The sequence below is a fragment of the Aegilops tauschii genome, chromosome 3 (genome assembly GCF_002575655.3).
Source record: "Aegilops tauschii subsp. strangulata cultivar AL8/78 chromosome 3, Aet v6.0, whole genome shotgun sequence".
Classification (NCBI taxonomy): domain Eukaryota; kingdom Viridiplantae; phylum Streptophyta; class Magnoliopsida; order Poales; family Poaceae; genus Aegilops; species Aegilops tauschii.
The window spans coordinates 567,456,391-567,482,607 of NC_053037.3; the positions used below are offsets into that span (position 1 = coordinate 567,456,391).

The 26,217-nt window shown below is 50.0% G+C and overlaps 1 protein-coding gene across 1 annotated transcript; it reads left to right on the forward strand.

Moving 5' to 3' along the window:
• The first annotated feature begins 11,427 nt into the window (after window positions 1-11,427).
• On the forward strand, window positions 11,428-14,532 carry LOC120976985 (uncharacterized). Its single transcript, XM_040404709.3, has 2 exons — window positions 11,428-12,636; window positions 14,252-14,532. The coding sequence occupies exons 1-2, from the start codon at window positions 11,444-11,446 to the stop codon at window positions 14,262-14,264; spliced, it is 1,206 nt and encodes a 401-aa protein (XP_040260643.1). The 5' UTR covers window positions 11,428-11,443; the 3' UTR covers window positions 14,265-14,532.
• The last annotated feature ends 11,685 nt before the right edge of the window (window positions 14,533-26,217 follow it).

Sequence of the window (26,217 nt, forward strand, 5' to 3'; positions counted from 1 at the left end):
CCTACACTTGTGGGTCATCAAGGGCCCGCTCATGGTCGTCCATGTCTCCAGGCCTGGCGCCGCGCGCTTGGAGACGCAGGATGGGGTACCCATCCAGAACGCCTGGAACATCCAGCACCTCCGAAAGTTCTACCCATGAAGCAAGGCCCAGTGCCTGTGAAGAAAGGCCCAGTGCCTGTGAAGAAGGCCCGGTGCCTGTGAAGAATCGCCGCCCGTGACACTCTCACGTAATAATGAGTGGGGCTGTACACGCCCCGGAGTCTCAGGAGTGCCGCCCTTGGGCCTCGGGGGCTCCCTCCCACGCCTAGTGGCAGCACTTAGCTCCGCGCTAGTGAGAAGACTTGAAGACTAGACTAGGTGCCGGACGCGGCTTTTCATTTGCTTTCCGTAGTTGGCTCGCCTTCTTTTAGTCGAAGTTTGCTTCTGGTCTTCCTTGCCGATTTGGTTCCGTCGCCTTTTGCCGCTATTTCCGTCTCTAGTTAGCCTGTGTTCTCTCTCTCGCATTCCTCACGAGGGGGCTAGGCAGGTGCCCTCGTGAGTGTTTTCCCCTTTCTTCCCTCGGCCATTTTTTCGCGAGGCATCCTCGTTCGAGCCCACGAGCAGGCGCACCCCTCCTGATCCGTGCCCCTTGGGTATCGCGATACGAAGCGCTGGGTCAAGGCTCGGGTGAACGATAAGCCTCCTAGCGAGCCTCCTAACAAAATTTTTGCAGTTCTTAAAACGACCACTGGGTCGAGGAAGGCCTCGACAGGCATCAGGAGGCAAGCCCCTCGTGATAAGGAGGCTACCCCAAGTATGCCAAGCTAAGTTACCTCTACACAAAATAACGGCACAGCACGGGAGCAACAAGCATAGCAAAACGATTGGGAAATCATAGTTCGATACACGCCCTCCGGGGCCCATACTGGTTTCTTTTTTGATGCAGGAAGGAAAGGAAGAACAAAACAAAAGCAGCGCCTGCCTCTACAACGGTCCACGGGGGCAGGCCCTAGGCATCACCCTAAGCTCAGCCGGACCCCTCCTCACGCTTCACGGAGGTGCGGCGACGAGTCGACCCGCTGCCACCTTTGAAGCGGGCGCGGCGGCGTGGCGGCTGGTCGTAGCCACCACTGCTGGAGCTGTCGCCGAGGGAGGAGCCACCGTAGTTGGACGAGATGCGGTCGGCACCAAGGGCGGGTTCTCCCTCCCCCTCGTCCCGACCATCGCCAAGGCCAAGCACCTCCTCGCCGTCGTTCACCTCGGGGGCAGCATCCGGCGCGGCGACCATCTTCTCCAAACACCCTCACGTAGAGGGTCGCGTCATCATCATACTTGAAATGAAGGGTGCACCGCCTGCCCAGGCTGCGCGCCTGGGCGAACGTCTGCCAGCCGCGTGTTAGGGCTATGTTGCCCCGCGGCGGAGACCTCGATCACGACCCAAGAAGCCCTGCTGCAGCAACCGTCCGCCTGCAGCCAGAGCCCGCCTGGACCAGAGGCTGGCAGCTCGTCAACAAAGAAGCGCGAAAGCTGAAGCCAGTTGCCAGCCGGATCCTCCGACCAGACAACGAACTCCGGCAGCACCTCTGCCGAGTGGAAGCGCGGCCGGGGAGGCCGCGCAACCACGACACGTCTCCCTTCATCGACGGGGCTGCCGCGACCAGAGCGACCCCTGCCACGCGCGGCGGCGCCACCCCGGCAGCGAGGGGCCGCGGCGGGAGTCGCGGTGTGCTTACGGGGACGGCCGCGTCCCCGCTTGGGTGTTGGGGAGCCGGGCCCCTCGCGAGGGGCCTTTCCCTTCTCTGCGGCAGAGAACCTCTTCGACGCCGCCATTGGAGTCAGTGGTGGAGCAGAGGAGGAAGAAGCAAACGGAATGGGAAGGAATGAGTGACGAGGGCTCCGCCCCCTCCCTCATTTATAGCTGGAGAAGGCCAACCAGCGCCCCCCACGATCACAGGTAATGATGGTTTTCCTTGCATGTCGCGGGGACTTGTCAAGTCGGGCAGTTGCCGAGGCAGCGTGGGGAAGCGGAGACGCCCACGTCCAATCAACTGCCACGCGTCGACCAAGGGCGCAGGCTTTTGGGGCCAGCGGCGCTCCGTACTTGACCTTTGGCTTCGCCTCGAAGCCAAGCCCGACAGCACCTTGGGCCCGGGGGCTACTGTCGGCGTTCTGGGAACGGGGGTCCCCAGACTTGCCTGCCTGCGGCCCACGGCGTGGCTGTGCTAGCAGGCCTGTACGGCCCATCTTCATCAACAAGGCATTCAAGACCCTCGCGAGGGGCCAAGCCTCGCGAGTCGGACGATGCAAGACCTCCTCGGGAGCGGCCTCGCCAGGCAGGCTCGCGAGGGGCGGAGAGATCAAGGCAAGGCAAACCTCGCGAGGCTCTCGTGACGTGAGCCATGACGATCGAGACCAGGCGGGCGCCAGGCGGGCGCTAGCGCGCGCAGCATCCTTCTTTCCCCTTTGGTGCTAAGGAGGCAAGCGCAGGCGCGGAGTACCGAGGCATCAATCAAAGGTTTCCATATCAGTGCAACGAGACCAAGACCAGCGGGACGGCAAGACAGAGGTCACCATGGAGCCCAAGGCGGCGTCACCACCAGAGCCTTTTGCAAGCGAAGACCGCTTTTGTCAGGATAAGCTGTACTAGCTGTCCCCTTTCAAATTGGCCGCTGTTGGCTCCCTTCCCGCTCAATATTTGGGGAGAGGACCAGGGCCTATATAAGTAGAACTATCCACCACCGTAGGGGGGAACTCATTCAGAGGCATCTCACCTAATCCTTAGCCACACACCGAGCACAAGAACACCTCAACCTCAGGAGGCTGTTCTTCCCCTTGTATTGTTCATCATCAGCCCAAAAGGCAATCCACCACCACCACACTGGAGTAGGGTATTACACCACAACGGTGGCCCAAACCAGTATAAATCTTGTGTCCCTTGTGTTGTGAGTTCGTCGAGTTCGTTCTTGAGATCTTAGCTAGTTAGGACGCGGATCAGTAGGGAGAAAATCTTCGCGCGCACCCCAGTGTTCGAACCTTGAGGGTTTTGCCGGAACCCGTGATCCGACAGACGCCGCTGCTTCCACCAACGCCGTGGGCTCTGTATGGCCTAATGGAGGGTATAACTCGTTTATCCCGCTCCTACTATTTTCTGTTTTAGCCATGCTAGCGTTATACGTAGATCTTTCTGCAATTAGCGCAGTACGTGCTTGCTTGACTGAATATCAGTATGCGTTTATTTGTGTCAATGCCATGCTAGTGATTTACTCATGGATTAATTTAATTGAGAAATTGCCTATTTACTCAACAATCCAAAAACCTATTATGTGTAGGAATTTTTCGGCAAGGGGCTTTGCCGCTGCACTGAAACCGGATAAGTTTACCGGTACGTATTTTAAGCGTTGGCAGACTAAGCCCACTTTATGGCTCACGGCTATGAACGTGTTCTGGGTCACCGGTGTCTCCACGGGAACGATTTCTCCTGAACAGGAGAAGGCGTTTAAGGAGGCCACCGTTGTGTTTCTCGGAGCAGTTCTTAGCGTGATCGGAGATAAACTGGTCGACGCATATTTACCTGTGCATGTCGCCAAGGACTTGTGGGAGGCGCTCGAATCTAAGTTCAGGGCCGCCGATGCAAGGAGCGAGATGTATATTATAGAGCAGTTCCATGATTACAAGATGGTTGAAAACCGTCCTGTATTGGAGCAGGCTCATGAGATAATATGCATTGTTAAGGAGCTTGAGCTTCTTAAGTGCGAGTTACCGGGCAAGTTTGTCGCGGGCTGCATAATCGCTAAGCTCTCTAATTCCTGGAGGAACTTTGCCACCACTCTGAAACATCAGAGGCGCGAATTCTCTGTGGAGGATGTCATTGGCCATCTGAGTGTTGAGCAGAATTCAAGGGCAAAGGACTCGCATGGAAAAGGGGCCGAAGGGACTTCTGTCGCCAACATGGTGAACCAGAGGAACCATAAATCCCACAAGCCCAAGGGAAAGAACGATGTCCAACACAATACCGACTTTAAGAAGAAGGGTAAGAAGACCTTCAAGAAGAACAAGAAGGATAAGGGCTGCTTTACTTGTGGTTCGGTAGAACATTGGGCCAATAAGTGCCCAAACAAGTACAAGAAGCCAGGACAGGACTCCAAGTCTGTCAACATGATTGTGGGCAACAATGAGAATGGTGCATCTGGGTACGGTAATTTATTTACTGTTTTTTCAGTGTTTCAGCCTACCGATTGGTGGGTGGACACAGGTGCATGTGTTCATGTGTGTGCTGACATTTCATTGTTCACTTCTTACCAGGTCACAGGTTACAGGTCCGTATTGATGGGGAATGGCGCGAGTGCTTCTGTTCATGGTGTTGGCACGGTCGATCTGAAGTTTACTTCGGGAAGGATCGTGCAGCTGAAGAACGTGCAGCATGTTCCCGCCATCAAGAACCTCGTTAGTGGCTCCCTTCTATGTAGAGAAGGGTTTAAGTTGGTTTTCGAGTCTAATAAATTAGTTGTTACGAAATATGGACTCTTTGTTGGAAAAGGTTATGAGAGCGGAGGGATGTTCCGCCTTTCCCTCGCAGATTTTTGTAATAAAGTCGTGAACCATATTCATTCGAATGTTAATGAATCTGAAGTTTGGCATTCACGTCTTTGTCACATTAGTTTCGGTGTTATGACGCGGCTAGCCAAGTTGGATTTAATCCCAAGTTTCACTTTAGCCAAAGGTTCTAAGTGCCTTTCATGTGTGCAAGCTAAGCAACCTCGCAAGCCTCACAAGGCCGCGAAGGAGAGACACTTGGTACCATTAGAACTCATACATTCTGATCTTTGTGAGATGAATGGTGTGTTGACTAAAGGTGGAAAAAAAATAGTTCATGACATTGATAGATGATTCCACTAGATATTGCTATGTGTATCTGTTAAATACTAAAGATGAGGCTCTACACTACTTTAAAATCTATAAGGCAGAAGTTGAGAATCAACTTGAAAAGAAAATTAAACGAGTCCGATCAGATCATGGTGGAGAGTACTTCTCGAGTGAGTTTGATTCCTTTTGTGCGGAACACGACCTTATTCATGAGAGGACACCTCCCTATTCACCCCAGTCAAACGGGGTTGCCGAGCGGAAAAACCGTACTCTAACTAATTTGGTTAACGCCATGTTAGATACATCGGGTTTGTCCAAGGCATGGTGGGGGGAGGCTATATTGACGGCATGTCATGTCCTGAATAAAGTTCCGACAAAGGATAATGAGATCACTCCCTATGAGAAATGGGCGAAGAGAAGGACAACACTCTCGTACTTGCGTACTTGGGGCTGTTTGGCGAAAGTTAATGTGCCGATCCCCAAAAAGCGTAAGCTTGGACCCAAGACTGTGGACTGCGTTAATTTGGGATATGCTAAGAACAACGTTGGCTATAGATTTCTAGTAGTGAAATCTGAGGTACCTGACCAGAAGGTCGGTACAATTATGGAGTCTAAGGATGCTACATTCTTTGAGGATATTTTTCCTATGAGAGATATGCAAAGCACTTCTAGACAGGAATCTGAGGAGACTCCTGAACCTGCCATCCCTATGGAATATTATGAACAAACACATGATGAAAATCCTGAGGAGGATGACGAGGAAACCCTTGGTAGGGGCAAGAGACAAAGGACTGCAAAGATCTTTGGTGATGATTTCTTCATGTACCTCGTGGATGATACTCCCACTTCTATTTCAGAAGCGTATGCCTCTCCAGAAGCTGATTACTGGAAGGATGCGGTCCGTAGCGAGTTGGACTCCATCATGGCTAACGGGACATGGGAGATCACTGACCGTCCCTATGGTTGCAAACCATTAGGATGTAAGTGGGTGTTCAAGAAAAAGCTTAGGCCCGATGATACGATTGAAAAGTACAAGGCTAGACTTGTGGCCAAGGGCTATGACCAGAAAGAAGAAGAAGATTTCTTTGATACTTATTCACCTGTGGCTAGACTGACCACCATTCGAGTATTACTCTCGTTGGCGGCCTCGCATGGTATTCTCGTCCATCAGATGGATGTTAAGACGACTTTTGTGAATGGAGAGCTAAACGAGGAAATCTACAAGCAACAGTCAGATGGCTTTGTGATAGATGGTCAGGAAAGAAAGGTGTGTAGGTTGCTGAAATCTTTATATGGCCTGAAGCAAGCACCTAAGCAATGGCATGATAAGTTTAATACAACTCTGACATCTGTTGGTTTCGTTGTTAATGAGGCTGACAAATGTGTATACTATCACCATGGTGGGGGCGAAGGAGTTATACTGTGCTTGTATGTTGATGACATACTGATATTCGGAAAAAACCTGAAAGTCATTGAGGAGGTCAAATCGTTTCTATCTCAGAACTTTGAGATGAAAGACCTTGGTGTGGTTGATGTTATCTTGAACATCAAGCTACTGAGAGATAATGAGGGTGGGATTACACTTCTGCAATCCCACTATGTTGAGAAGGTGTTGAGTCGTTTTGGATATTCGGACTGCACACCATCTCAAACACCATATGATCCTAGCGTGTTGATTCGAAAGTCCAAAGGCACGACTAAAGATCAATTGAGATACTCTCAAATCATTGGTTCACTGATGTACCTAGCGAGCGCAACGAGGCCTGACATCGCATTTTCTGTGAGCAAACTGAGCCGGTTTGTTTCCAAACCGGGTGATGTACATTGGCATGCTGTTGAGAGAGTTATGCACTATCTGAAAGGCACTATGAACTATGGACTTCACTATACCGGATACCCGTCGGTACTTGAAGGATATAGTGATGCGAATTGGATCTCTAATGCTGATGAGATGAAGGCCACAACTGGGTATATGTTTACTCTTGGAGGTGGCGTTGTTTCCTGGAAGTCTTGCAAGCAAACGATCTTAACGAGATCGACAATGGAAGCAGAATTAACAGCATTAGACACATCTGGTGTTGAAGCAGGATGGCTTCGAGATCTTTTGATGGACTTGCCATTGGTTGATAAACCGGTTCCGGCTATCCTTATGAACTGCGACAATCAGACAGTCATCACCAAGGTAAAGAGTTCAAAGGACAACATGAAGTCCAACAAACACATAAGAATGAGATTAAAAGCTGTCAGAAAATTAAGAAACTCCGGAGTGATAGCGTTGGAGTATGTCCATACGGCTAAGAATCTGGCAGATCCCTTTACGAAAGGGCTATCACATGTTGTGATAGATAATGCATCGAGGGAGATGGGTATGAGACCCACATGAGTTGCCATGGTGGTAACCCAACCTATGTGATCGGAGATCCCGTGAAGTAGGACCTGGGAAAACAAGCCAGTGGTGAACTGAGGAGAGTAACTATACTAACCCACTCCGTTGGAGATGCAATACTCTCGAAACTGTATGGTAGGATGACTACTGTCTTAATGTGTTTCAAAGCTTAAGTAAGCAAGATGCTATCCTACAGAGCGATCTTTGGAGGAACACACCTATATGAGCCCGACTGCTGGTCACAGTCTATGAGATTGGGGTGATCTCTAGTAAGCTCATGAATAGGCCAGGAGTGTGACTTATATGCTCCACCCGAGGAGTCAGCCTTCGGCAGCCTAGTACTAGTAAGACATGTAGTGAAACTTCTTTACGCCAAACTGACAATTCAAGGCATAGTCCATTATTCAGTTGTGAAGGAGTGTAGCTACTTGCTCTAGGTGAAGTTCAACCTTAACAGGTCTTCACTGAAACACTGGTATATCAAAACAGTAATTGGAACAGAGGACACAATGGGCCCTCGAGATCTGGTGGGGGATTGCTGAAATTTGAGATGGGCTCTAGGCCCATATAACAATTTCTAAAAAATCTCTAAGGGCCCATGTGAGTTATATGGCACTAGGTGTAGTGGGAAGTTTAGTCCCACCCCGGAAGTGGAAGAGGAGTTGGACCTCCTTATAAGGGTTTCTCTTCTACATGCTATTGGAGCTTGAGAAGAGAAGAGGCCCTCGTGCACTCCTCCTCCGCCGCCCGCCTCGTCACGACGCGCCGCAGGTTGCGGGATTGAGCCGAGCCGAGCTCACACCTACGCACTTATTTTTGCCAGTCACTAACGAAGAGTTCTCTGACAGCTGGGCCACAATATAAGACGTCGGATCGTGGGCTGTCACGGACTCGGACGTGGGTCGAGCCCACGTCTCTCCACGCGGCTGCGCCTATATAAGTGTGCGGTGTCTCCTAACCCTAGCCGTCACGAACAGATCACATCTGCTCACGCGCACGCCCACCGTCGTTCCTTTGCTGCTGCTGCCGCCGGTGACTCCATCCCGTCCGCCGCGTACACGTTCGACGGGAGAGCAGGTCTCCGAATCCCCGTCTCTCCGGTTCCTGTACGGGAGAGAGACGAATAGGTTTTTGGAAAGCGACTACGCGACTGCTCGTTGTTTGTCTACTTTCTCTACGTCCACGTCGCCCTCATCATCACCATGTCCACCGACCCCGAACGTGCCACCGCCGAGAAAGCTGAAGCCGACAAGAAGGCCGCCGAGGACGCCGCTGCTGCCACCAACGCCGCGGCCTCTGTATGGCCTACTGGAGGGTATAACTTGTTTATCCCGCTCCTACTATTTTCTATTTTAGCCATGCTAGCGTTATACGTAGATCTTTCTGCAATTAGCGTAGTATGTGCTTGCTTGACTGAATATCAGTATGCGTTTATTTTGTGTCAATGCCATGCTAATGATTTACTCGTGGATTAATTTAATCGAGAAATTGCCTATTTACTCAACAGAACCAGACCAACTATATAAGAGAACAACGCTGCAAACGGGATTGATCAAGCGAGTGGGTGACGGCTCAACAATCTCTACATGGGACGATCAATGGATTCCCAACACGGCCACATTGAAGCCGATGGGCAGAATAGGAAATGAGCCAGTGACTCATGTATTGGATCTCCTTGATCCACACGGGCGGTGGGACGTCGAGGCAGTAAGGAGGAATTTCTTTCGCACCGGACGCAGCCGCTATACTGAATATTTCGCTACGGTGTTCGGCGTGGAAGACACTTTGAGCTGGGCATTAGAAAGATCAGGTAAATATTCCGTCAAAACAGCATACCGTGCTCTTGTCACTCATAGTAAGCATTGTACTCGAGAGGAAGGAGCGACCGCAGGGACTTCATTGTCAGATGTTCACCTTTGGCCTGCTCTATTGAAACTCAAGGTTAAACCGAGAGTTCGGCTATTTTGGTGGAGAGTTCTTTGAGGAATCCTCCCTGACTATGTTACATTGAAGCATCGCCACATTAGGCGTATTGAAAGCTGTGATCTTTGCGAAGCAATGGATGAAAACATGATGCATGCCCATGTGTCCTGTTCCCATGCTAGGAGGGTGTGTTTGGTAGCAGTTCTCGCCATAGTATTGTTGTTCCCCCTTGAGACATGCTGAGTACATGTATTTGATGTTATTTAGTAGCGGTGTATCTGCTAAGACATGCTGAGCCGAGACTTTGTTTGGCAGCCTGCATGTGTTTATACTTCAGACATGTTGAACAATTTTGAATTTCGAATAACTTTTTTTGAATGGTGAACAAAATTTGAAAAACATGGGAAAAATTCACACACATTTGGAATTCCGATTTTTTGATTTTTTTTGAAAAACTAACGAAATTTGAAATTCTGAACATTTTTTTTTGAAATTCTGAATGTTTTTGAGAATTTAAATAAATTTTGAAATACTGAATATTTTTGAGAATTTTAAAAACTTTTAAAATTCCAAACATTTTTTGAAACTTAAATAAAATTTGAAATTCTGATTTTTTTTGAGAATTTAAACAAAATTTAAAATTCTAAACATTTTTTGAGGGTCAGGAAGAGCATGATTGCCTCCATGCACCCTATCTGGGGTCCTCAACTCAACATGGCCGAAAGGCCTTTTTTGCATGAGATGGGCATGGTTGAGGTGAGTCCATACACCCTGCCAAACGGTCAAAAGTGGGTTATGTAGGGAACTTTTGAGCTCATGCACCATATGGACTGCACTGCCGGGATCTAGTCCGTGTGCATGAGGACACGGGAGCGGAGCCGAGCGTTGTTCCAAGTCGCCGTCGGGGAGGAAGACGTGGAGGCCAGAGGTGGGCTGTACCGCCTTGATCCTTCCTGTGCCGCACCGCCGCGCGCTGCTCGCTCTAGATCGAGAGGTGGGGGATGAATGGATGGGAGAGAGAGAGAGAGCAGGATAGGAGAGATTGCGGATCAGGATGGGAGGTGACAGTGGTGGCGGCAACCTAGGGGATGGGGGAAAGGATTTTAGGGTTTGGGACGGTGGAGTACTGGAGTTAGATGGGCTCCCTCGAAAAATTTGAACCCCCGCGCTAGTGAATTCAATTTTTTCTTCCGCGCGCGGCTCTCCCGAGACCGTTTGGGCTTTCATTTTTTCTTTCTCTGGGGCAGCTGTTAATGTGCCAATCGATGACGTTTTCGGAGAACGTCATCAGAAATCCATCACAGATTAACAGATTTCTTGTAGTGCTACCAAACACACCCTATTGGATGGCGACAAGAGATGTCGTGAATGTCATCTACCTCGCCTCCACCCGGATACATGGACTCGGGATATTGTGCTTGATCAAAGGTTTGCTGACAAGGATAGATGCAGAATCCTTACGGTGATGCATATTATCTGGACAGCTCGCAACAGATGGACACATGAATAGGAGCCCTTTGATACGGTTCATGCGGTCAAGAGGGTAAAAGATGATCTGCCAGTAGTGGACAAGCCTTTAGATGGACGACGTGTGCATCAAGGATAGTGCTGGAAACCATTTGATCCAGGTTGGGAAAAGATCAATACTATTGACGCCATTGATTCCATTCTCATAATGGAGGTGGAGGAGGTAAAATCAGACCACACCTTTATTTCTAAGGAGCCTGAAGTAAACCTTTTCTAGGAGTCACCGGTATGTTTATAACTGAAGTACTGGCTTTGCGATAAGGTGTAGTATTCGCGCAACTGAGGGGGTCCTTGCATGTGATAATGAAAGGGATTGTTTCGAGGTTGTCAACCTCTGGTCTTCGTGGCACAATGATCATTCACTGTGGCGCCTATTTTCAATGAGGGAAGCCAACACTCCGACTGATTTATGTGCTAAGCACGCTACTAGTCTTACAAGCACCGATTGGTGAACTGATGAAAGTTCGGGGTTCATTGTTAGAACCCTTGTGACCGATTGTAACCAAACTTCTATTAAGCAATAAAGATCCCCGAGTTTTGAGTCAAAATCAAAATGTGTGCATCTATTGATCTATAAGAAAACAAGAACCGATAGCTTGATTTGTTACTCATATTACGGGCTTGATGGGCCCTCGTTTTTAGTTCGGGCTGGACTCGGATGGGCCAGGGCTAGGAGCCCAGCAAAGAGGAGGCAATCTCGGATCTTATTCACTCCATCGTCGATCTGCCTCGATCCCCTTTCTACCCAAACCCTGAAGCCCCGGAATGGAGGGCCAGACGCCGCCGGACAGTATGCAAGGCGAGGCGCGGCCGCCGCCGGCGTATGTATCCAAGGTGCTTGAAGACGACAACCTCCTGACGGAGATCATCGTCCGCGTCGGGTTCCCCACCAGCCTGGTCCGCGCCGCCTGCGTCTGCAGGCGCTGGCTCAGCCACGCCTCCGACCGCGCATTCCTCCGCCGTTTCCGCGAGCTCCACCCGCCAAGACTCCTCGGCTTCTACCTCGCGCAAGGCTATCCGTACGACGCCGCACGCTTCTTCCCGATGCTGCCTCAGCCCCCGGAGCTCGCTGCCGTCATCCGCCGCACAAACTTCTCCAAAAAAGAAGGGGGTACCATGGTGGGCTGCTCGAACGGCAGCGTCCTCACCCGCCGCATGAACTTCAGCGTCCTCAGCCTCACCAACAGCGTCCTCGCCTACGAGCTTGTATTTGCAGTGCACAGCCCACTGTGCTATGACTATGACCGTGGTATGGCCATCCTCCCAGGATTACAGTTCACAATGCCCTGTTTGTACAATTGGGCACAACTCTTCTCCAAAGAAGAAGGGGATGGCTCGTCCTACTTTTATGTCACCGTGGAGGATACCATGGAACCTAAGGTGAATGTTTATATGTTGCAAACTGGTGATGATGCCTGGCAGAAACATCTCACCTTGGGGTCAGATCGCCTCCTGCATCCACAATCTAGTCCTAAAGGCGTACTTGTTGACAGCAAAATCTATTTTGCGACCGACAATGCAATTGTTGTCCTAGATTTGACATCCTCAATATTATCGGCAATTCAGCTCCCACACGGGGTGGGTTTTGACCTAGGCACCACCATGTTGTCGCGGGTCGATGATGGTTCTGGTGTATATCTCATCCATATCAAGGAGCTTCAACTTCATATCTGGCTCCACAATGGGGACAATTGGTTGCTGGTGGACACCATTTGCTTGAGCGAAACATGTGCTGGTTTGCTTGAGGATGAGCCTACTGCTGATATCCGGATAAACCATGTGGGGGACTATAATGGGTTTGTATTCTTGGAGATGGGTCGATCCGCACACTACTTGGATGTCAGGCGCAGGACGTTGTGTAAAGTGTACGAGATGACAACAGAGGAGAAATATTTGGGTGATATCTATCCTTTAATGATGACCTGGGCTCCCTTTTTCCCTACTGTCCGTCCTGCAAGGTTTGCCTTTTAACCTTTTGGTGATCTGTATAGTGTACTTGTAGAGTTTACATAGTTTTGCAATGTGCATTGTGCATCTCACTGTTTAGTATAGCCGTGGAGTGCTGTTACATATGTGATTGATTCTTTAGATCAAACAATACTAGTTCTGAGGTAATTTGAAATCACTTCTGTATTGATTCCTTAGGCCTTTTTGACAATACTAGTTAAGCAAGATTAGTGAATGCTTGACGTAAGATGATTTGAAATCACCTCTGTATTGACTTACTGGGACATCTAACACTTGAGGCGGCATTAGTGAATGATTGATGTAAGATGATTTGAAATCACTTGTATGCCGAGGAATATTGCAAGGTGTCTACTTGTGGTCATAGTAGGGTACCCTTGCGTGTGGTTTTCGGTGTGTAATGGGTCCGTTGCAAATGATGTTGTGGATAGATAAGCGAAAAAAGAGAAGTAGGAGTTAAGGAGGGATGCAGGTTTGTTTCCTAGTCACTAAAAGATTACAGAAGTCCCCCTTTAGATATGCTACCATGGTGGATCCATGATTGACATTTACTTCCCTGGTGCTACTCGGACAGCTACATATATCCGAATCCAACTATCGCACGTATACTGTCAGTCTGTCACCCTTAATAGGTTTCAGCGAAGCTAGTCATATTTCTATGGGCTCAATATTAGTTGCAAAATTAACATGATAGTGTCGATGGTTCTTGTCGTTTGCTAGACGTATACTGAAGTACTAGTATCAGACTATGGCAGACCACTCAATGGAATAATTACTTTTGTTCAACCTTGTGCTGTTTCCAGAAGTCAATCTTCATGAACATAATAACAATTTGTAGTCTTACACTTTACTGAACTATCAGTGCAGAATTGCAAATTGGACCTGCAAATGTAGCATTAAACATCATGTATAAGAGGATGAAGAGCTGAAAGATGCCTAATTTAACCTTGTTATCTGTTATAGTGTTGACCATTATGTTTTCTTGCACAAAAATAGACAGAGACCCATCAAGCATGGAATTTTAGCTTCCCATTTTCTTAATATAATCATGGTGTGCTTTTGTACAGCCTACTTCTCAACTGTAAAGCTCAAGCTATGTAATGAGATTGCTAATGCTTGGTTTGTCCCCACGAATGTTTCCTAGTGGATCGTATGTTCTTTTTCTCAAACGCAAGTGGTAGGTTTTTACGCTGTTGCTCTTGAGTTTATTCATGATTTGTGATCCAGATATATCGCGGTAATATTTTTTTTCCTTTTATATGACATTGCTAGTCCAAGCTAACAGTGGCTAGTTTATGTTTGTGTGGAATTTCTCCTTCTGTAACCAGAGTTTTGGTTTGTTGGAATACAAACTATAAAATGAAAATATGTGTGACTGGGGTATGAATACGAAGGCATTTAACCTTTATTGCTGTAGCCTTTGGAAACAAAAACTGCATTGCTTGACCAAATTCACCACTTTAATTTATTAAGCGCGCTAAACATTTAAGGATTGTTGGACTAGCCACTTGTTTTGTTAGCTCATCTGATATTTTTTATGCTTAAAGTGGTTTTACGCTGATGCTCAGTAACCTTCATCTGGATACTTCCTCTGTTTCTCTGAAACAGGAATGCCACGTGAAGGGATACGAGGAAGCTTTTGGATGGCTTCTGACTAATCCTTAAATTTTAGCCGCAGTCTGTCTAATCTACATGGCACATGTGCTGGATCTGTAATTCTTGTCGTGGTTTTAGTTCCAATTTTATTGTACTTGTAGAGAGGGATGAACCAAAAGCAGTTGCCAGTAGGCTCACGTGAGTGCATCGGTTTTTTTTTTGAGTGGTAGTGAATGCATCATGTAAGAGTGGCAATTGTGTATAAGTTTCTGAATGGGCTGACACTATTCACACGACCGAAAGCTGTTCTCGGGTGCTCGACGGCCGTACGTCGGCGGCGGCTCGCTGGTGCTCATCCGCACAGCTGACCGCCTATGGACCTCGCCGTCGTGTCGACACCGTTGTAGAGCTTGTCGGGCATCAGCCCGCCATCGCCGAACTGACAAGTTGCGGCATGTCTCGAGGCATCCCGTTATATGGGTTGTACGGGCCATAGGATCTCATCAGCCTGAACGGGCCGTAGGATCATGGATGCAAGGCCATGGGCGAATCTCACGGCTACCCGCTCATCGTTATCGATGCAACCATTGATGCTATAGAACAGGCGAACAGCAGAAGCGTACGATGGCAAGAGACTGGATTATGAAGTGGTGAAGAAGTTGGTGGCCCGTCCGTTAAAAGATAGAGCTGGTTGGAAATCTCGTGGACCCCAAGAACTAAAAAGAAGACAAAGGGGTTGGCTTATTAGAGCATCTCCAGCCGTTGTGCCTCCCCACAAGCGATTTTTGCGCCGGATGAATGTTTATCGGCACTAATTTTGGTCTTGGGCAGAAAAGTTTCCCAGTAGTTGGAGCCCCAGGCGCGCCCCGTCGCTCGCCCGCCTGGCCGCCTCACTGGCTCGTCGTGCCGGCCGCCGCAGCTCGCTCACCCGCCGCTGCAGCGCTCGTCGCGCGCGCCCACATGCCCGCGTCTGCGCCCGCTCGCCTGCCCTGCTGCGTCCGTGGCCGCCAGCCGCGAGGAAGCCATTGTTGCCAGCCACGAGAGTTCCGCCAGGAGGAAGCCATTGTTGCCAAGCTGCTCCTCGTCCGATCCCGCGGCCCCGCCGCCGTGGCCGGCCTCCAGGGCTTCTGGTTCGCCAGCATCCCTTGACGGCCTGCCACCATGGAGACCTGCCGCCGCGGCCGGAGCATGGCATGGCTAGGGCGGGCTCCGCCCCGGCCACGCGCAGACGTCAGGAGCGTCGCCTCCGGCTGGAGAGAACGGCGAGCTCCACCACGGACGCGAGCGGCGAGTGCGCGCTCCGGCCATGCCGCCTCCCCGTGCAGCTCGTCGTGCAGAGTCCTCTCCCAGAGGCACGCGGGGGGCGGAGCAGGCCGATGCGGGCAGCCAAGCCGGCTGGAGCGGGGGCGCCGAGGCGAGCCGGCCCGAGGCCGGCGTGCGGAGGCGGGATGGCCGGCCGGCCACCCGGAGCCGGCGCGGGGAGAGCTTGGTGGCGGCGCGGGAGAGCTAGGCGAGGAGAAAGCGGAGGAGGGGGAAGGCGGGGGCGCTGTGGGCCAGATGCATGCCAAAAAGAGAGGAGAGAGAGAGAGGGAAAAGGTGGCTGACAGCGGGCCAGATGCATGCCAAAAAGTAGCACCGGCGCCCCCAGCGCGTTGGGTTTCTCATGGGAGCGCCGGCCGAAACTTTCCTCAAATCCGGCGAAAAAGGTGGTCTTGGGTGCATGGCTGGGACGATTTTTTGCCACCGGCGCAAAAAAAGTGGTCCTGGGGGGCTGTTGGGGAGCCTAGTGGAGATGCTCTTAGCGACTCGCAACGAGCAACCTGCCGATTTTTGAAAGCGCAGGTTTAGGGGGGGGGGGTGAACGAGAGATTTTTAGAAATTCATCAAACTCTGAGGAATTTGACGAAGACCAGAGTGAAGAAATAGAAACACAAGGGAAACTAAGTCATCACAACAATAGAAAGCATGCATACAAAATGCATACATGTGAAAAACATGTAATAAGACAAGCATACAAGCATGGGGAAGATGAACCGAAGAAATAAAAAGCTGCATGATAAAGTCTTCAATTCAAATTCTTCAGAAGCTAGATCACAAATTCTTCAGCAGTAGAATAACATAAAGGTAAAGGGGTGAGGAATTTGAAACCAGATAGGCTCGGTGAAGACACAACAATTTGGTAGACCAGTTCCAGTTGTTGTATCAACTGTACGTCTGGTTGAGGCGGCTGAGATGAACTCAGAAGACACTTAGTCCTCACCGTATTCCTCTTGAGCCAAGGTCACTTAGACCTCGCCTAATAACTTGTGGTAAGTCTTCTAGGTAGACTTTCAAAACCTTCACAGACTTGTTCACCGACACACCACAATTACTCTTGGGTGCTAAGAATATGACGCCAACCGTCTGGAAGAATGACGGTCTTCAAAGGTAACATGTGTCGGATAACACAGATCAACCTCTACAGTGATGCTCAATCACTTTGGCTCTGGTTGGGTTTTTCCTCACTTGGGTTTCTCTGGAAGTCGTTAAAGGAAGGGTAGCTCTCAAAAGACAAGTGTCAAGTTCTCTCTAGAGCAGCCAACCAACAAGTGGTTGTAGGGGGGCGGCTATTTATAGCCAGGAGACAATCTGACAAGAAATGTCATAAATGCCCTTTCAGACATGACCGTTTGTCAGGGTAAGAATCCACTCAACAGCTGGCACGTGGCGCAACAACAGTCGGAAAATTGGACTCTTAATTTCCCCGGGGCACTCAATTTCCTCACGATAGGCAGATCGCACTGGCGAAATCCTAACTCCTCAGTCTGACCGAATTCGTCAGTGACCAGATGAACTTCGTCGCTGTCGCTAGCAAAGTCGTCAGCTGTTCCGGAGGTTTCCAAAGGCTTCACTTGAAGCGGCTTAGAGTGTGTATAGGTTTGAGCATCACATCGGAAATATGAAATATGTTTCGCCTAGACCCCCTTTAACAGTACGGTTTTTTCTATGACTTAAATAAGAAGAAAAGAAACTATGAAAACAAAGTCTTCAAGCTTCAAAGTGTTCGCATCCATTTCTTCAGAGGCCGTACCGATTTCTTCACTTAAAAAAAAATACATTTTTAGAGGTCGTCTTCCGTCGGTTAAACCAAAATCTTCAGGGACTATAACTCCTATGTACACTCACAAACACATTAGTCCCTTAACCTATTTGTCTTCAATACTACAAAACCACTAAGGGGTACTTCATGCACTTACAATCTCCCCATTTTTAGTGATTGATGACAGATTGGTTAAGTTTTCAACGGGAATAAAATAATGAAAGTGTAAAAACAGAGTATGAAGAAAACTGGTTACATGACATAGAGGAACTCCCCCTGAAGATGTTGATGGAAATACGCCCTAAAGGCAATAATAAAATTGTTATTTATTATATTTCCTAAATCATGATAAAGGTTTATTATTCATGCTAGAATTGTATTGATCGGAAACTTAAATACATGTGTGAATACATAAACAAATACCGTGTCCCTAGTAAGCCTCTACTAGACTAGCTCGTTGATCAAAGATGGTTAAGGTTTCCTAACCATAGGCATGTGTTGTCATTTGATAACGGGATCACATCATTAGGAGAATGATGTGATGGACAAGACCCATCCGTTAGCTTAGCATAATGATCGTTCAGTTTTATTGCTATTGCTTTCTTCATGTCAAATACATATTCCTTCGACTATGAGATTATGCAACTCCCGGATACCGGAGTGATGCGGAGCATCCCAAGGTCATCCCCATGGACCTACCATCGTCTCACCAAGTGCCTAATGGACCCATGACACTGTGACGCCCCCGATTTGACCGTACACTAATCATGCACGCAAATGTGTACGACCAAGATCAGGGACTCACGGGAAGATATCACAACACAACTCTAAAACATAAATAAGTCATACAAGCATCATAATACAAGCCAGGGGCCTCGAGGGCTCGAATACAAGTGCTCGATCATAGACGAGTCAGCGGAAGCAATAATATCTGAGTACAGACATAAGTTAAACAAGTTTTGCCTTAAGAAGGCTAGCACAAAAGTAGCAACGATCGAAGAGGCAAGGCCTCCTGCCTGGGACCTCCTAACTACTCCTGGTCGTCGTCAGCGGCCTGCACGTAGTAGTAGGCACCTCCAGTGCCGTGGGAGTCGTCGTCGACGGTGGCGTCTGGCTCCTGGACTCCAACATCTGGTTGCGACAACCAGATAGAAAGGAAAGGGGGAAAAAGAGGGAGAGAAGCAACCGTGAGTACTCATCCAAAGTACTCGCAAGCAAGGAGCTACACTACATATGCATGGGTATATGTGTAAAGGGGCATATCAGTGGACTGAACTGCAGAATGCCAGAATTAAAAGGGGGATAGCTAGTCCTGTCGAAGACTACGCTTCTGGTCATCTCCATCTTGCAGCATATAGAAGAGAATAGAGTGAAGTCCTCCAAGTAGCATCGCATAGCATAATCCTACCCGGCAATCCCCTCCTCGTCGCCCTGTTAGAGAGCGATCACCGGGTTGTATCTGGCACTTGGAAGGGTGTATTTTATTCAGTATCCAGTTCTAGTTGTCATAAGCTCAAGGTACAACTCCGGGTCGTCCTTTTACCGAGGGACACGGCTATTCGAATAGATAAACTTCCCTGCAGGGGTGCACCACATAACCCAACACGCTCGATCCCAATTGGCCGGACACACTTTTCTGGGTCATGCCCGGCCTCGTAAGATCAACGCGTCGCAGCCCCACCTAAGCACAACAGAGCGGTCAGCACGCCGGTCTAATCCTAAGCGCGCAGGGGTCTGGGCCCATCGCCCTATGCACACCTGCACGTTGCGAACGCGGCCGCGAGCAGACCTAGCAACCCACACGATCACGGCGGTTACGTCAAAGCGGTCCAACACGGCGCGCGCCACTCAGTCGCTGACGTCACGAAGGCTTCGGCTAATACCACGACGCCGGGATACCCATAACTACTCCCGCGTAGATGGCTAGTGCGTATAGACCAAATGGCCAGACTCAGATCAAATACCAAGATCTCGTTAAGCGTGTTAAGTATCCGCGAACGCCGACCAGGGCCAGGCCCACCTCTTACCTAGGCGGTCTCAACCTGCCCTGTCGCTCCGCCACAAAGATCCACTTGCGGGTACTCCTACGAGCCGACCCGACTTTAGTCATCACATGTGTCATGTATATAGTATATAAGTATATACCCGCGATCACCGCCCAGGTGATCACGGCCCGATAGTGTAGCACAGCAGACGGACAAGAATGTAGGGCCACTGATGGAAATCTAGCATCCTATACTAAGCATGTAGGATTGCAGGTAAAGGTATCAACAGTAGTAGCAGGGATAGGCTATGCATCAGAATAGGATATCGAAAAGCAGTAACATGCTACACTACTCTAATGCAAGCAGTATAGAGAAGAGTAGGCGATATCTGGTGATCAAGGGGGGGGGGGCTTGCCTGGTTGCTCTGGCAGGTAGGAGGGGTCGTCGACTCCGTAGTCGAACTGGGCAGCAGCAGTGTCGGTCTCGTAGTCTACCGGAGAGAAGAGGGGGAAGAAACAGTAAATACAATGCAAACACAAGCATGACGATGCGTGACATGACAGTGAGCGGTGCTAGGGGTGTCCTAACGCGACAGTAGGTGGTACCGGTGAAGGGGGGGAACATCCGGGAAAGTATACCCGATGTTTTGCGTTTTCGGACAGAAGGACCGGTGGGGGAAAGTTGCTAGTTCGATAGGTTAGGGAGGTGTGGTGGACGAACGGACTGCGTATTCGGATTCGTCTCGTCGTGCTGAGCAACTTTCATATAGAAAACATTTTCATCCGAGTTACGGTTTAAAAGATATGAATTTTCAAAGTTTATTTGAATTTCTGGAATTATTTAATTAACAGAAAAAGGGATATGACGTCAGCATGACGTATGAGTGACGTCAGCGGTCAACAGTCCGGGTTAACTGGTCAAACTGACAAGGGGGACCCACCTGTCATAGACAGTGGGTTAACAGAGGATTAAACTAATTAGTTTTTAGTTAATTAACTACTGGGCCCACCTGTCAGTGAGAGATTAATTAAACTAATTATTTTTATTTATAAAACATTTTCTTTTTTAATTTTTGCGGCGGGGCCCGCATGTCAGTGACTGGGCCTGCCCAGTCAGCAGTTGACTGGGTCAACCCAGTCAACTGGGGCCCGTGGGGGCCACTGGCGGTGAGCCAGGGGGGGCCCGGCCGGCCACGTCGGCAGGGCACCGGAGAGGGGCTCCGGCGAGCTCCAACGCGGCGGCGATGCGCGGGTGTGCTTCGGGTTTCGCCCACAGTGGGTTTGCGGGGGCGGGGCTTGGCGCGTTCGACGCGGCTCGACGTCGCGCGTCCAACGGCGGTGGTCGGAGGGGCTGGAACGGCCGGAGACGAGCGCTATGAACTCGCCGGCGGCGAGGTGCTACGGGTGCCCGACGGAAGCTACGCTAGAGCGCGCGAACGGCCGAACTAACTACCTAGGCGGGTGCGGCTCGGTGCGGTCGGGCTAGCGGGCCAACGCCCGTGACCATTTGGTCACCGGAGACACGCCGGCGGCGAGCTCCGCGGCGTGGCGTTCGGGCGCGCGCGGGGAAGCAGCTACGGAGCGCGAGCGAGCTAACGGAGAGGGGGAGGAGGTAGAGGAGCTCACCGCGCGGCGCAAGAAAGGCCCGTGGGTGGCTTAGTAGCAGCAGGTCGTCGCCGGGGAAGAAGGGGGTCGCCGGCGTCCGAAGATGAAGGTGAGCTCGGAGAGGTCGTTGTAGTGGCTCCGAGCTTCGACGGAGAGGCGGAGGGGGTGTAGTCGAGGGCGGCGACGTCGTATGACACGGCGAGGTGGCGAGTGGGGCACGGTGGCCGCGTGAACGACGGGAACGGCGGCGAGCGCGTCGGGCGTGGGGCAGAGGAGAGCGGCGCGGATCCGGGGGAGGGAAGAGGGAGGCGCGGGGGCCGAGAGGGAGAGCGGGGTGAGTGGGAGGGAGGCCCGAGGAGGCGGGGGAGCTGGCGACCTTATCCCCTCCGGCGTCGGTGCCGGCGAGGGGGTCGGGCGGCAGCGCGCCCCTGTTCCGACCCGGTCGGGGGAACAGGGAAGGGGCGAGGGAGGAGGTGGGCTGGGCCGGGGGCGCGGCTGCGGCCCAGTTTGGGCCGGGGGGGCAGTGGGGGGGGGGAAGCGGGCCTTTTTCCCCCTTTTTTTTTCTTTTTCTCTGCCTGGGTTCTGTTTTTTGTTTTCTCTTTATTTGCTTATTCCCTTTTCTGTTTTATTTCATTTAAAGTATTTAGGCATTTTATAAATAGGAGTTTTCTCCACCATAATTGCCAGTGTATTATTTAGCACCCACAGAACATTTTTGTTTGAGTTTTGGAAACTTTTATTTTTCACTTTAATTATATTTGAAGTTTGAACTAGGAGTTTGACAGGGGTGTGGTTCAAATGTGATCAAGCCCTGTTTAGCAACATGATTAGCTTAATCACAGGGGGTTACTGTAGCATGATTCTCTGGGTGTTACAAATCTCCTCCACTACAAGAAATCTCGTCCCGAGATTTAGGAGGTAGAAGGAAACAGTGCGGGGTATTCTTCGCGCAGACGATCCTCTCGTTCCCAAGTGGCCTCATCTTCAGAATGGTGCGACCACTGGACTTTGAGAAACTTGATCGCCTTCTGACGTGTGCGGCGTTCAGCTTGGTCGAGAATGCGGACCGGATGCTCCTTATAGGAGAGGTCTTGCTGCAATTCGAGCACTTCATGATCCACAGCTCGGATTGGATCCTTGAAGCAACGGCGGAGCTGTGACACATGGAACACATCGTGAACCTGAGAAAGGTTCGGCGGTAGTTCCAGTTGGTATGCCACTTTTCCACGCCTTTCGAGGATAGTGAATGGGCCAATATAGCGAGGAGCTAGTTTGCCCTTGATCCCGAAGCGGTGAGCACCCTTCATAGGTGTGACTCGAAGATAAGCCTTTTCGCCAGGTTGATAGACCATGTGTTTATGATGACGGTCATACTGACTCTTCTGACGTGACTGAGCAGTCTTGAGATTCTCGCGAATAATGCGGACTTGTTCTTCGGCATCTGGGATAATATCCGGTCCGATGAGTGGACGTTCCCCAGTTTCTGACCAGTTCAGGGGGGTTCGGCACTTTCGTCCATATAACACTTCGAAGGGGGCCATCTTCAGACTAGCTTGATAGCTATTATTATAAGAGAACTCAGCATACGGGAGAGATTCCTCCCATTTCTTGCCGAAGGAAATAACGCAAGCTCGAAGCATGTCTTCGAGAACTTGATTGACGCGTTCAACTTGTCCTTGCGATTGAGGATGAAACGCAATACTGAATGACAGATGAGTTCCCATTGCTTCTTGGAAACTTGCCCAGAATCTTGAAGTGAATAAGCTGCCACGGTCTGAGCTGATAACCAATGGAATACCGTGGAGTGAAACAATCCTGGACATATAGAGCGTTGCCAACTGGCTAGCAGTGATCGTTTCTTTGACCGCCAGAAAATGTGCAACTTTGGAAAGCCGGTCAATGACGACAAGAATAGCATCATTACCTTTCTGCGATTTGGGAAATCCAGTGACGAAGTCCATCTCAACATGGTCCCATTTCCATTCAGGAATAGAGATAGGTTGCAGAGTTCCAGCAGGCCTTTGATGTTCTGCTTTGATACGACGGCAAACGTCACACTCAGCAACATAACGAGCAATGTCTTGCTTCATATTAGACCACCAGAATCTTTGACGGATATCTTGGTACATCTTTGTACTACCCGGATGGATACTTAGAGGCGTATCATGAGCTTCTTTCATAACTTCCTGTGTCATATCCAGGTTTTTCTCTGCACATGGCACCACTAGGCGGCCCTTGAAGTATAGGGTGCCATCTTCAGAAATGGTGAAGAATGAGGGCTTTCCTTCTGCGAGGTAGCGCTTAATCTTGTAGGCTTCAGAGTCATACTTCTGTAGCCTTTTGATGCTGTCCTCGAGATCTGGTTTAGCAACTAGGGTATTGAGGGAACCCTGGGTAACAACGTGGAGGTTCACCTTGCCAAATTCCTTAGGAGGGGGAGCGAGTGCACCCGGAGGAACAATATGGAGGTTCAGCTTCCTGAATTCTTCAACAAGTGAGGGCTGAACTTTATGAACCTGGAGGTGGTTGCAGTAAGACTTGCGGCTCAAGGCATCAGCCATTACATTAGCCTTGCCTGGCGTATAGGAAATACCCAAATCAAAGTCTGCGACAAGCTCCATCCATCTCTGCTGACGGAGGTTCAGGTCTGGCTGAGTAAACAGATACTTCAGACTTTGGTGGTCGGTGAAGATCTCGCAACGATTACCGAGAAGGTAATGTCGCCACTGCTTCAGCGCATGAATGACGGCAGCAAGTTCGAGGTCGTGAACTGGGTAGTTCTCTTCGTGAGGGCGCAATTGTCGAGAGGCATAAGCAATCACTCTGCGGTCTTGCATTAGGACACAGCCTAATCCTTGACGGGAAGCGTCGCAGTAGATGACGAAGTCCTTCTTAGTATCAGGTGGAGCTAGAACTGGGGCAGAAGTCAACTTGTCTTTGAGTGCCTGGAAACTTTCCTGACATTTGTCTGTCCATTGGAACTTGACGCCCTTATGTAACAGGTTAGTCAGAGGCCTGGCGATCTTGGAGAAGTTCTCGACAAATCGACGGCAATAGCTGGCGAGACCGAGAAAACTTCTGACTTGCTTAACGTTCTTGGGAGGAGTCCAATCAAGAATAGCCTGAACTCGCTCGGGGTTGACGGCAATACCATCCTTAGAGATGACATGCCCCAGATAGGTTACTTCAGGTAGCCAGAATTCACATTTAGAGAACTTGGCATATAGTTGATGTTCTCGTAGTTTTTCCAGCACAAGTCGAAGATGTTCAGCATGTTCTTCTTCGTTCTTGGAAAATATCAGGATATCATCCAGATAAACCACGACGAACTTGTCGAGGTAATCCATGAATATGTAGTTCATCAGACGAGAGAAGGTGGCTGGAGCATTGGTTAAACCGAAAGACATGACGGTGTACTCGTATGAACCATAGCGAGTCACGAAGGCGGTCTTTGGGATATCCTCTTCGCGAACACGGATCTGGTGGTAGCCCAACCTCAAGTCGAGCTTAGAGAACACTGACGAACCCGCCAGTTGATCATACAGATCATTGATCCGAGGAAGAGGGTATTTATTCTGAATGGTAGCTTGGTTTATAGGACGGTAGTCTTGAACTAACCGGTTTGTCCCATCCTTCTTCTTGACAAAGAGAGAAGGTGCTCCCCAAGGAGAGCAACTTGGACGAATGAATCCTTTGCGAAGAGACTTGTCGATTTCCTCCTTAAGCTCAAGGAGTTCATGCGGCGGCATCTTGTAGGGTCGCTTGGCTATAGGAGTGGTGCCTGGTTTCAAGTCGATGATGAATTCGACAGCTCTAGCAGGGGGAATCCCTGGAAGTTCTTCAGGGAAGACGTCGAGGAATTCACGCACGACGGGAATGTTTTCAATGCCCTCGAGTGGTGCAGCGTTCAATGCATTCAATGCATAGAGCCTTGCCTCGGCATTTTGCACCAGATGGGCTTGGTAAGTAACTATCTCATCTGAAGGGTGTAGCAGATGGACGGTCTTAGTGGTGCAAACGATTGAAGCAGTATGCGCTTTTAACCAATTCATTCCCAGAATGAGATCAATGCTACAGGACTTCAGTACGATGGGAGAGACAAGAAATTCCAGTCCTTCAATTTCAACAGTAACATCGCGACTAACCATAGAGGTTTGACATTGGCCCGCAGGGGTGTGTACCACTAGCGGAGTGTTTATCTCTTCGTAATGAATGCCATGCAGGAATGCAAATTCTGCTGATATGAATGAATGGGATGCTCCTGTATCAAATAAAACGGATGCTGGTACTGAATTTACGAGGAGTGTACCCATCACAGTAGCAGGCTGGTCTTGAGCTTCGCTGAGATCAACGTGGTTGGCATGAGCGCGACCATGAGACTTAGCATTGTTGTTGCGGGGCTGGTTGTTACCACGGCCAGCTGCTGGAAGGGCCAGTTGATTCTGGTTCTGATAGCAGTTCCTGGCAAAGTGACCCGGTTTACCACACTTGAAGCACAGACCATTATCGGGAGTGGGAACAGGAGCCCCAGGTGGGGGAGCTGGTAGCTTTGACTGCTTAGATGGTGGAGGAGGCAGACGCGGTGCAGCATAAGATTTCCTGGGAGCAGGTGCATTTGGACGATACATGCTGTTCGGGATCCATATCTTACGCTTCTGTGAGGGTGAGCCCGAAGAGGAGCCCGTGTCACGGTTGCGCCTCTGAGAGCTCTGGTATTCCTGCAGACCAGTCTCGACATTGATGGCCTTATTCACCAAGGTGGCGAAATCGGCGAAGTCATGCACTAGAAGTGCGAGCTTGATGTCAGCTTGAAGGCCATCACGGAACTTCTCCTGTCTGCGTGCATCAGTTGCAATGTCTTCTTCAGCATAGCGGGACAAGTCCAGAAACTCTCGCTGATAAGCTTCAACAGTTTTGTTGCCTTGGGTGAGGTTGCGGAACTCACGCTTCTTCCGGTCCATGACTCCCTGAGGAATGAAGCGGGCACGGAAAGCAGCTTGGAAGTCTGGCCAGGTGATGATTGTTCCAGCTGGCAGAGTACGCCTGTGGCTGTCCCACCATTGAGCTGCGGGTCCCTTCAAGAAGAAGGAAGCAAAATTGACATAGCTGGCAGGGGCTACATCAGCAGACTCCATCTCATAGGTGATGTCACGGAGCCAGTCATCAGCATCCAAAGGCTGAGTTGAGCTGCGGTAGATGGTTGGGTTGAGGCGTATGAAATCTTGAAGAGTCACTTGGGCTGGCTGCTGGTTCATATTGGGGCGAGGAAACTGAGCCATCATATTTTCCATGAATTGGCGGTTCAGTTCG